This window comes from Heterocephalus glaber, unplaced genomic scaffold (genome assembly GCF_053883595.1).
Source record: "Heterocephalus glaber isolate CG9 unplaced genomic scaffold, H.glaber_assembly_v1.0 deba00001724, whole genome shotgun sequence".
NCBI classification, from domain to species: domain Eukaryota; kingdom Metazoa; phylum Chordata; class Mammalia; order Rodentia; family Bathyergidae; genus Heterocephalus; species Heterocephalus glaber.
The window spans coordinates 5,597,357-5,609,654 of NW_028258435.1; the positions used below are offsets into that span (position 1 = coordinate 5,597,357).

The window sequence follows — 12,298 nt, forward strand, 5'->3', positions numbered from 1 at the left end:
CGATCCCTGATAGCAAAAAAAAAAAAAAAAGTGAGTTCCCCAAACTTCCCAGTGCTGGTGCCTCTTCTTCCCACTGCACGGGGAGGGATCACAGCAGCCGCCGCTGATCACCAAGTGAGGAAACTGGATCCAACAACAGAGAAAGCCAGGTGGGGTACGGGGAGGAGAAAAGCACACAGCACTGGATTCATCTGGACCTGCATCAGCTGGGCTTCAAGTCAGAGCTGACCCTGGTCTTAGGAACACCAAGACCGATGATGCTCTTTGGTGCCACTTACTTGATGGAGGCAAATCCAGAAGGGAGTGGGTCCTAAGAACCAGCCAAGAGCTGAGCTGCCCTGAGTCCTCAGGAAGCGCCTAGCTGACATGGACAGAAGTGGGGGGCAGTGCCACAGGGCAAGGGGGTCCTTGGGGAGCCTCCATTCCCTAGAGAAGTCACCATGAGGTGCAGGAGAAAATACTGGGTTCATCCACCATCACGCTAAGATAAATTATCAACACCCAAGTCCTTTACAAATATTCCTGTGACACTTTTTCAATCTATTGGAGCTGCGATAACAAAATCTTTGATTTCATCACAACAGTTAATTTAAAAGTAAAGCAACACCTAGAACTCTGGGAGGCTGAGTCAGGAGCATCCCAAATTTAAACCCAGCCTAAGCTGCTTAGTGAGATCCTGTCTCAAAAGAAAAAAAAAAATCTAAAAAGGGCTGGGCACATATGTAGCTCAGTGTGAAGGCCCTGGACTGGATCACCAGTAGCAGGGGGAGGAAAACGAAAAGCAGTGATGTGCTTCACACAAGGCAAAGACTCAAACTGGGGACTGAACCCTGAACCCAGAGCCTTCACATTGAGCTCCATCCCCAGCCCTTTTTTTTGTTGTTTTGCTTTTTGTACAGGGGATCGAACTCAGGACCTTGTGTTTGCAAGGCAGGCGGTGGCACCACTGAGCTAAATCCCTGGCCACCCCCAGCCCTTTTTACTTTTTGAGACAGGGTCTTGGTAAGTTACCAAGTTCCCCAGACTGAGCTCAAACATACCATCCTCATGGCTCAGCCTCCAAGAGTGCTGTGATCATAGGCGTGCACCGCCACACCCAGCATTGGATCTGTTTTTTAGCTGGATGGTTTGGAATACACCACAAGCCTGACACACAGCAAACTGGAGAATTCAGAACAGGCGTCCAGCAGACAGGTGGCCTCACTGGGACCGGTGCCCGGTCCCTGCAGTGCCACCTCCCAGTCTCGCCCACCCACATGCGCCGGGTTTCTGCCGCACTGACTCGGTCTGGGACAACTCTGGGCTTCGAAGAGGCGGGCACTGCCTGCCGAGTGGATTCCCAGGACCTCAGTGGGGCTGGCTGTGGGAGGAGAAGGGGGCGGGCAGAGGGGCGGGGCCTAAGAGAAGAGGCCGGGACACCCAGGACCCAGTGCTCTTGAAAACGTTTCTCTCCCCAAAAGGCTGAGATGGTAGAGGAAAGGGGCAGAGAGCAAACGCACGCACGCTTGCTTTCTCTTTTGATCTCATCATCACGGTGACCAGCTCCTCCTGCAGGGCTGAGGGCAGGAGACTGTGCAAACATTAAACAGCATTTTTGCAGGGCTGCCAGGTTCTTCGGGGTGTCAGGAGGAGGGCAGGAGGAGGAGGGAAGGCTGCAGAGTGAGGGGTCTGGTCTCTCATCATTACTTTCTGAACCCCCCCAAACCACAAATCATAACAATCTGGGATTAGGCTTGGCCCAAAACACTCGGAGGCTGACAGCCTTTCCGATGATCCCGATTCAGTCCTGGGCTGTGTGTGTCTGTGTGTGTGTGTCAGCAAAGGGAAAGCGTGACAGTGTCATGTCATAGTCCTAAGGGCTTCGGGGCTAGTTCCTTATGTGCATGTCTTTTATGTTCATCAACTTTTTTTTTCTTTTCTGGAGACAGGGTTTTGCTCTGTAGTTCAGGCTGGCCTTGAACTCGCTGTGTAGCTCAGGCTGGCCTGGACAGTGGGGATCTTCCTTCCTCTGCCTCTGAAGGCTACACACCAGCTTGACATTCATCAATTTCTATCCAAAGAATTTTTTAAAATTAGAAACTAACAACCTACGCATGAGAGAAAGCTGTCAGAAAAGCTGGAAGTGAACACTGAATGTGTTTCCACACACATGACTACATCCTATTAAGCAACCCCACACATGCCAGCCTGGATACCCAGAGACACAGAGGGGTCACTCTCTTTCCCAGGTAGCTGTTTCCTCTTTTTTCCTACAACTACCACAGCTGCACACAGCCTCTGCCATACCGCCACACACTCAAGTTCTCCAGGGGAATCCGGCTCACTACCTGAACTCCAGCCTGGACTGCGGCTCCAGCCTCCTGCTCTGCCTGTGTGTCACAGCCCTGGCCAACGTGGGGTCGCCCCTCCTGTACTCCCACAGCAGGTGGGGGTGCCTTCACTTCACCTCAATCTTCATCGCAGTCTGCTCACCTCCACAATCAGGGACACCAAGAGCTGTCAATTCAAAACACTTCTGAAAACTCCAAAATCCACACAAGTGTGGCACAAATGTCTACAAATGTACCTTCCAGCGTGTCCTCAAGTGTGGACTAAGAGATCACTGTCCCCTCTGGGCTCCTTTACACATCTTCTGTCACATTTTTTGTGGCTCACCACACCTTGCAAACTAGGGGGAGTCCTTTTTTGTTCTACTGTGTTTCTTTGGCAATAGTGTTCTTTTTCAAAAACAACTGAAATGTGGGACCAAAACATGGAAATGTATTAGGCTTTGACCAGATGTGAGAAATGGCCTTAGGGGCCAGCTGTTTTCCATTGACTCACTAAAGAATTCGATTATCCACACTTGGGGAACCTCACCCTGTCCCATTTCGACGAGATGCCCACCTTGGCTGAACACCTAGCCCCTCTGGGAGGAAAGCTTTGGTTGGCTTTTTGGGGGTTTACAATTTCAGGCGGGACATAAACGCAGCCCCTGACTCCCAACTGCACAACTCGATCTGCACAGGGTGACCACTATCTAGGAGAGGTACGCTGTAGGTGTGAGGCGCTTTGTTTTCGAGGATTATACTGAATAATTCACTCCCAAGTTTACAACTTTTGCAGCCTCCTCCACGGTGCCCAAAGTCCTCGGTCCCGCCAGGAGAAGCGGCATGCAGAAAGACAACTGCAGGACGCAGAATGAGAGTCCAAAACGCACGCCTGCCTCCGCTGAATTCGCACTTTTTAAATCCAAGTCTGGCGGCCCCGGGTCCCTGAGGCACCGGCGGCGGCGGGAAGAGGAAGGGGTCCCTGCAGCGGGGAGGGGCGGAGTCCGCGGGCTGGGGACAGACGGGCAGCACGCGCGACATCTTATCCTCTCGATGGAACGCGACTCACGCATAAGTTCTGGGCCAGCGAACCCGGCCGCCCGGATAGGCGCTGGAGGGGACGGCGCGCTCCAGGCCCAAGCTGCTGCGCTAGGGCTCCGGTTCCCGGGCTGCGCAGAGCTCGGTCCCCGCGGCAGGGTCCCCGGGAACCCTACGGACAGGAGACTCCGCGCCCGGGCAGATTCGGGGACCCGGGCTGGGGGCGCCGCGGGGCGAGAGATGAGGCCGGAGAGGGAGGTTCCAGGGCGCAAGGAGGGAAAAGGGAAGCCGGGAGGCCGGGCGGGGAGGGGAGACCCGCGCGGAGAAAAGGCCGGGGCCCTCGCTGCAGAAGGGGAACCCGGGGATAGGGGAACACAGACCTGGGGAGAAAAGAGGCCAGAGAGAAGAAGGCGCGGGGGACAGCGGAGCTTTCCGTGAAGCCCCCAGCGACTTCCCCGTCCGGCCAGGGACGTCGAGCTCCCAACAAAGGCGGATCTCGGGGCCGCGCGCTCACTCGGGTCCGCCCCTCTGCGTCCCGGCCAGGGAGGACAAAGGCCCGGATCCCCCACGTCCGCCAGCCCAGGGTCCCACGTCCCAGCCGACCCTGGCTCCTAGCGCCCGAGTCTCCAAGCACCGCATGCACCCCGCTTCCTCCTGCGCCCCAGACCCCTTAGCACCCCAGATGCACACGCCTAGGACCTCTCTGCACCCCAGCTCCCCAGGCTCCCGGTACCCCTTAGTGCCCCCCTCGCTTCTCCCTGACCCCGTTACCCCAGGCTCCTGCACCCCTTGGTCCCCGTGCGCCCCCCGCGCCCCAGCCTTCCCCACCCCAGGCTCCCGCGCCCCTCGGTCCCGCGCACTCACAGGATGGAGGTCTGTGGCGCCACGGCAGGCACGGCCTCCAGCAGCAGATGCATGCAGCGCACCGTGGTGCGAAAGCACAGGCAGCGGCTCGGGCACCCTGCGCCCGGCTTCGAGGCGACGGCGGCGAGCGCTCCCCAGGCGCAGCACAGCATGAGCGGCAGCAGGCAGCGGAGCGCGGGGTCCGCGGGGCGCGCGGCCATGGCCACGCGGAGGATAGGGCGCGTGGGACGGACCGACAGCCAGGGCCCGGCGCCTCCTCCGCCGGCTCGGACTGCGCGCCCCTCCCGGCCCGCGGCCCAGCTGTGTGCGGGGGCGGGGCGGGGGCGCCAGCTGTGCACATGCGCGCGGCTCCTCCCAGCGCCCTGGCCCGGCGAGGGCGAGGGCGAGGGCGAGGGCGGGGGCGGGCGGGGGCGGGGCGGGGCGAGGACAGGCCGGACTTTCTACAGCTGCGCCCCCTCCTCCCAGCCCGCAGGGGTGAGCGCGGGGTGCAGGGGAGAGAAGTGGGGCACGGCTCGGCTCTCTGATTCTGCTCGCGGGGCCTCAGCTAAGTTACCGGGCCTCTCTTAGCATGGCTGCTCCCTGTGCGCAAAAGGGTTTTCATGTTGTTGGCGATGCTCTTGGAGCACTTCGTGTGTTCCGGCACAGACCCCTAGCGCTCTGGCGCGCTCTCTGCCTCGGTCTCTCCTGTCCGGGCACCCTCTCGAGGAGGGCAGCCTCCAGTTCCGAAGGGACCCCTCTGCGAGGGGGAGCCTGTCTTCCGGGGACCCCGCCCAAGAGGAACGTCCATTCAGAGGGCTCCGTGGCGGGTCTTTGGGGGTGCTCCCTTGCCTGGGGGCCCCACCTCCTACCAACATTGGGTTAACTTTTTTTTTTCTATAGGGCTCAGGCCTCTGGACCTGTGTCTGGCCTTTATTTTGTAGAGCTGAAGGCCTTGTGTAGTGACTGCCTCCGCATAATATAAACACATAAAGGAGGAAGAGAGTTTATACTGCGAAGGTAACAAAGTGGAGTGGCTAGATGATTTATACATTTTGTCATTTTTATTTTATAGGGACACTTGTATAAGAAGCTAAATCTACCTGTAGGATACTTCACAGTTGACTAAAATAACATAATGGGAATATGCTGAGAGGCGGAGGGGCACATTTTTTGGAAGACTCGTGAGAGGGCGACCACAACTGCGTAGGCCTGAAGGCCAGATTGTTATAGGTGCTGCTGGGGACGGGTGCAGTGTGGAGCCCATTTCTATTTCTAGCCTAGCTTTTTGTTTAATGTTACTATTATTACTGTTTCCCAGTTTCTTCCCCTCTCTATCTCTATACACACACAAACATGCACACATACACACATATTTGGTTATATTTTCCTTCTAGGGATTTAATACCAAGTCAAAGAAAGACTCATGTTAATAAAGAAAAAAAATATATATCCATACCTGCAAGCCCTGTACACTGGGAGGCTGAGGCAGGAGGATCACCATGAGTTCGAAGCCAGCTTGGGTTACACAGTGAGTTCAAGGCCAGCCTGAACTGCATAGAGAGACTCTTTGTCTCCAAAAGAAAAAAAAAAATAGTTCTTAATTACAGGTTACTGATAAACTAACATCTTCACTCAGTTTAGCAGCTTATAAATTCAAGAAAATAGCAGGATGGAACTGCCACAGTGATAGGCACAAGGCAGACACACGAGAGCCTCTGGGAGTACATTCTACAGACATGCAAGTAACTTTACTTTTACAACAGGTGGCCAGTTCAATTTGTTGCACATTAATTGCCACCCATCCCCACTGCTTCCTTCCTAAAAGAATTCTGAACTTACCAATGGAGGTGACACACCCTCCCTAGGGAATGCCAGCCCCATCCTCTCCCAGGTTCCCCCATGCTCCCCTGTGAGCCAGTACGTTCTGATGAGCTGTGAAAAGAAATCATTAGCGACTTTTGAGAAAGATTCCCAAACAAAAGTCAGGGAAATGTCTAGTGCAAGGAGCCATAGGGTACTCCCCAAAGAAACAGCCAGGAGGACACAAAGCAAATATCACAAGGGTCTCTGGGGGAAAGACAGAAACTGGTCCTTGATAACATCTTTGAGCTCTTGAGTAGGCCCTGGAGTGTTTAGCATCTTAAGTGGAATTTAAAAATTGTTCAGTGGCTTCTGAGATATTTTCAGCAGCTTCTTCAAAGTTGCTGAGTTACTTGCTTTACTTAGCCAAGATTTTTTGCTTTTTTTGTTATGTTTAAGGTTTTGTCTATTCTGGTCAAGATTAACTATAAGCAGGATTAAAAACAGCTATTCTGGAATTTACATATCCTTTCTTTAACTGGTGGAAGATCCAGAAGAAACGGATTGGGAGCTTTTTCAAAGGTTCACTTGGTAAGATTTTGGGGGCACCCACCAAGTGGGGAAGACCAAGGAATAAAAGGGATTGTAGTAGCAGGATTGTCAGGATAACAATCAGCTCTAAAATGACTTGATAACATTCATTTACAGCAAGTTCAGTTGGGTACAACTATAGCCTAGTTCTAAACTAGGGAACTGCTGCTGTCCACAAGCAGGGTTATGTGAATTGTCTGACAGCACCTGGACCTAGAAGGACAACCCAGGGACCAATGTGACACCAAGAAGCCAAAGTGACAGAGACAGGGCCAGGGATTTAGCTCAGTGGTTTCACCGCCTGCTGCAGAAGCACAAGGACCTGAGTTCGATCTCCAGTACTAAAAAAAAACACAGCAAAGTGACAGAGACACCTAAGTAACCAGTCCTGTTGCAGGTTCAGTTTAGCAATTGCTTGGTCCAACAAACTTTACTTGAAGAGGGTGAAGTTTGCCTCCCACCCAGGAGCAATTCTTTAAGATGTTGTTGTTTGTTTTTTTCTTAATCCCAACTCAGTCTCTGCACTCAGGGTCCGATCCAGTTCCAGATTAGCATGAGTCACAGACTGGCAGCACAGGTTATAGAATCCCCCCTTCAAATCTCAGCTTCTCAAGAAAAGATATGGCTCTAGCCTAGTTGTTTTTTTCTTAGGCAGTAGTAGGTACTGGTGGTGCTTCTGCAATAAAAGATAGCGGGGGAAAAAAGGAGAGAAAAAACAAGGACCGGATGGTAGGATTTCGGTCCCCAACATTAGACTATGGAAGCAGCCCCACCCTATTTTCCTGGGTTTGGCCAAAGCCTGCCCCACTATTCCTCCTGCTATGCTGCCTGTGCAGCCCGTTCTGCCCTGAAGTCAGGCCACACACTCTGAGGTCAGGCCGTGAAAGCAGCTCACCCCATTTTCTATTGTGACTACTCCTGGCATTCCTGCCAGTCATGCAGAAATTATTCCTGGGATTTAGCTACATTGGCCAGTCCCACTGTCATCTCGCCCAGGACAAGTGCTACTCAAACCTTCAACAGATCAGAAAGGCAGGAAAAACAAGTCATACGCACAGCTGGGCTTTACTCATAAAGTCAACCCAAAGGTCTGTATATCTAGGGACTTGTAACATCTGTAAAGAATTCATTAAAGGGCTGGGGATTTAGCTCAGTGGTGCTGCCACCTGCATTGCAAGCACAAGGTCTCAAGTTTGATCCCCAGTACCAAAAAAAAAAAAAAAAAAAAAAAAAGAATTCATTAAAAAGCCTGGAGATGCCATCTAGCGACTATAAATCATGTACCATTTTAGGCAGGAAAATGATCTTGAGGCTAACGGTGTCATAATATCAGAACCAAATGAGGTAGAGAGAGGAAGCATGCTAGCATTAGAGAAGAGGCCCTATGAGGTACCCCCTGCAGGGCTAGGGCTGGACAGTGGCTCTAGAACAGGAAGGGCACGGCAGATGCCCTCCAGACTGCTGCAGAGGGCTGAGATGGAGCCCTCCCCATGGGGGGCCTGCATGCAAACCCAGTGGACTACAATGTTTGTCCCCTTGTCTTTTTTCTTTTTTACATAAATCTTTGATCCTGCTGCTCCTCTGAGGGGGTGGGTGGTCCTGCTGCATTGTTCATTTAAGGTATTAAGATACCGGACAAGCCTGATTCAGTAATAAAACCATGGAGTGGTCATCTATCCCTCCCTCTCAGTGCATCAGCAGAAAGCAAAGAGACACCCTCGACCCTTCTCCCATCCATTGTGGTGCCACGGGCCAGAGCAGAAGGGACCCTCTCTTGCAGCGTCTCAGGACTGGGTTTCCTATGCTGGTTGCATGAGAAACTACTGAAGACACTGCTGTGCCTCTCCTTGTATGTCTCCTTGGTGAGCACATTTTAGGTCTGTCTGACCCAGGAACGGAGTATGCTGATTGGGGTCCTGCTCACTGCAGACACCTCTTTCCATTTCTGGTTAAAGGGAGCCCGTGGCTCTTGTCTTTAGTGCTTTTATGTCTGAGCACTAACTTTTCTGGGAACTGGGAGCCTCCGATGAAAAGGAAAAAGAAAACAATAACAAAAACAGGAAACAAACCAAAACAAAAACCCTCTAAGGTTGCAGAGGTTTGGGGAGAGAGATAGAGAGGGCGGGGGGGGGGGGGAGGAAGGGAGAAAAAAAGAAATAAGCTATGTTTCAGAGGGCAAAGGGTAAAGGGTTGGGGGAAGTAGGAAGAAAACGCAAAGCCTTCGGCTGGACTTACCGAAGTTTGCTCACTGGGCATGGAGAAGGAATTGGCAGGACTCATCAGTAAGAGGCGTAGAGGGGTTTTATTAGGCAGAATTTTTTTTTTTGGTATGAGGGATTGCACTCAGGACCTTGCACTTGCCAGGCAAGTGCAGTGCCACTGAGCTATATCCCTGGCCCTAGGCAGAAATTTAAAAGAAGGTACTCAAAGAAATGGGGGGGGGGGCGGTGTCAGGGGAAAGGGGGAAAGAGAGATAGACAGAGAGAGATAGAGATAGAGAGACGAGAGGAAGACACATTATTTCCTGAAACTGGGAACATTTATGCTTCTTTTCAGGGGGTAGAAACCCCAGGAAAAGGTGGCTCACGCCCCCAGAAGGGAACGGACTCCATTTTACAAGTATGAGCCAGGTGTTTTGTTTTGTTTTGTTGAGACAGGGTCTCGCTATGTAATCCAGGCTGGCCTTGAACTCACTAGATATCCCAGGCTGGCCTCAAATTTGCAGTGATCCTTCTGCCTCAGCTTCCCAAGTGTTGTGATTATAGATTTCCACCACCACAACTAGCTCCCCTCCCTTTTTTTTTTTTTTTTTTTAAAAAAAAGGATAATTTAAGCATTCTTTGAATTCTCTCAGCCTGTTCCTTTATTTTAGGATCAGACTCCTGCTCTTTACTTCCTCAAGGCAATTTATAGGGTTAAATATTCCTGAGGAATTTTGAATGTGATAAGTCTGGACAGAAAGGACCTAAATGAACCAAGGAAATGCCTGGGATAATTTTGAATGTGTCCCGGAAGTTGTAGTCTTTTCGAAAGTACAATTTTTTGGTTATGATTTACCTTGCCTCCTTTCTACCTGTCTTTAGTCCTTCTGTCTTATCTCAAAGGCACCTTGGAAACAGCCAGGCAAGATTTTGCTGTTTCTACTTTATGTTTTTCAGGTTTTAGAATCATTAGAAAAACAAAAATAACAGTCATGATGCTTTATCATGAGTGCTAAGGGCAGTGCTGTGTGTGGGTGTCTCATTGGGAGCCCTAGGCTATAGGTTGTCATTAACCAGCTAAATGTCCTCATGTCACCTTGGAGGGACGGCCAGAGGGTCACCCATGCCTCCCACTCCCCAGTATCTAGCGTCTGGCCTCCCTTATCTGCAGTAAGACACCCTTAAGTAACCCAGCCACCAGCACCAGGAGGCTGAGACATTTCAGGGCACCACGAATCCTTAGCTTTTCTTTTCAGTTCAAGAGCCATCTCCTAGACCAGCTGTGACGCTTGGTTTTATGTGTCCACTTGGCTGGGCTGTAGCACCCAGTGATGTGGTCCAACCCTAATCTAGGTATTTCTCCAAAGCAGTGTGGTAGGTGTGGTTCATCTCTATAACCAGTGGACATTATGTGAATGAGATCACCCTGAACAGTTTTGATGGGCCTTGCCCGATCAGTTGAGACCTTAGGAATAAAAACTGAGGTTCCTAGGGAAGAAGAAATTATACTGTAGAGACAGCTCCTGTCTGAGTTACCAACCTGCTGACCTTTGCTGGAGGTCAGACCTATCAGCCCTGCAATCACATGACTCAATTTATTAAAGTAAATCCACCCACCCACCATCCATTCTTTCATCTGTCCATCCATCCATCCATCCATCCTTTCATTCATCCACCTGTCCATCCATCCATCCACCCACCCACCCATCCATCCACCTACCCACTCATCTACCCACCCTTCCATTCACCCACCTACCCTTCCATCCATCCACCTTTCTGTCCACCCATCTCATTGGTTCTGTTTCCCAGGAGACCTCTGAAGAGCACAGCTGCCATCTGCACAGCACTGGACAAGGAGGTGTGGTGGGAGTGGGGGCAGCACCATGACTAAGGCCTGTAAGAACTTGTGCTTTAGTCATGACATTCCTAAACTAAGCTAAATGGGCTCACCTACCCTCCTACCTCACCCATATTGTCTGTCCTCTAGAGGTCCATGTGGGCCTCACATCTCCAGGTCCTGGCCGAGTTGTCTGAGGATGAGACTTGAGCGAGACACTCCCATTTCCTTGAGAAGGGAATCCCTCTATCCACCCCACATCCATGGTTGGTCTCACAGCACACATTTCTCTCAGGTGCCAACTATACTGGTTGATGTTCTTTAGTTGTTTGCAGATTCACAGAAAGAGGCAAGATGAGTGCATGGAAAGGCATTACCCTGGTGCAGGACATCTGCCCTGAACCCTAGTAGGCCCTGGAGACACAGTGAGGGCACTCATGATTGTCCAGCTCCTGCCCCGGTGGGAGCTGTGCCCACTGGGCTCCTGGCTCCCGTCTTATCATGCGACCCCACGGCTACCCACAGCACACATTTTATTTCCCGATCTTCATAGCCACCTATGAAACCACTGTTATTACTTCTTTCTGTGGATGAGAAAACCAATGTTAGAGGATTCACTTAAAGGGGAGAAGGAAGGAAGAGAGAGGAAGAAGACAGGAGGGGGAAGATACTATGAATCCAGTATTCACTATGTGCCAGGCACCAATGGCTAGTAGATTGAGCGAGACGTTTCCTAAAGACGGTATTTGTAGATACGGGGAGCCAATGTGATGTGCTAAGGCTGAGCACCATGGACCAATCAGACAAGTGCTATTTTCAAGACTTCATTTGAAGCTGTTTGAAGGACCAATCAGAAGATGCTCTTTTCAATCCTTCATTTGCATCTGGTGGGAAGCCAAGCAAGTTTTTCCACAGGAGATTTTAAATCTGGTGCAAGACCAGGTGAGTTTTAGATAGGACAACTGTCTCAATAGCTACTTGCATAAGGGAGATGCTGACCTGGAAATTTTAGATGCGAAAGTCCTCTGTCCCTTATTCTTGGGGCCACTGTGAGCCTTTTCCTTCACCTTTTTTTGGGGGGGGGTTCTATATTTGTTTTTTGGAGACAAGTTCTCACTATGTAGTCCAGGCTGCCCTTGACCTCACTAGGCAGCCCAGACTGGCCTTGAGCTTGCAGCAATCTTCCTGCCTCAGCCTCCCAAGTGCTCGGATTATAGGTGTGCACCACCACACCCGGCAAGAGTGAGCTATTTTCATTCAGTAGAAAACTGCCTTGGTGTGGCAACTCAGTGTAGACTGATGTCCAGTGTGACAGCTCTCCAGCTGGGTAGGAGCTAGGGCACTTCTCCCACTTCCACTGGGTCAGCAGCCCACTGGCTTTCCCAGAGCCAAGAACATGGTCTGATGCTGGGTGAGAATTTGGCTAATGGGTCAAAATCATCACAAGGCCCCCATCAAAACTGCTCCTGGAACCCTGCATACCAGGTGAATCACCTTAGGAACCATACTGTGGGCCCAGTGGCCAATTCCTTCTGCAGTGGGAGTCTTTCTGACTCAGCAATTCCCGGCACACCCTTGGCGGGTGGTTCCCCATTTGTCAGGAGCTTTTATACATAATCATGCTAAATACATCTTCCGTTACCTTTCAGAATTCCCCTAGCAGCCAAGGAATGTCCAGG

The 12,298-nt window shown here is 51.4% G+C and overlaps 1 protein-coding gene across 3 annotated transcripts in view; it reads right to left on the reverse strand.

The window, feature by feature from the left end:
- The window catches only part of Pxdn (peroxidasin), a 70,159-nt gene extending 65,667 nt beyond the window's left edge, over positions 1–4,492 (reverse strand). For 2 of the 3 annotated variants that reach the window (XM_021247220.2, XM_004868359.3), the window contains exon 1: positions 4,212–4,491. In XM_021247220.2, the coding sequence (XP_021102879.2) occupies positions 4,212–4,411 (200 nt within the window). In that variant the 5' untranslated portion in view covers positions 4,412–4,491. Of the gene's footprint in view, positions 1–4,211 lie in introns of all 3 variants that reach the window. The other variant, XM_087199718.1, reaches the window with a different exon arrangement.
- Between the last annotated feature and the right edge of the window lie 7,806 nt (positions 4,493–12,298).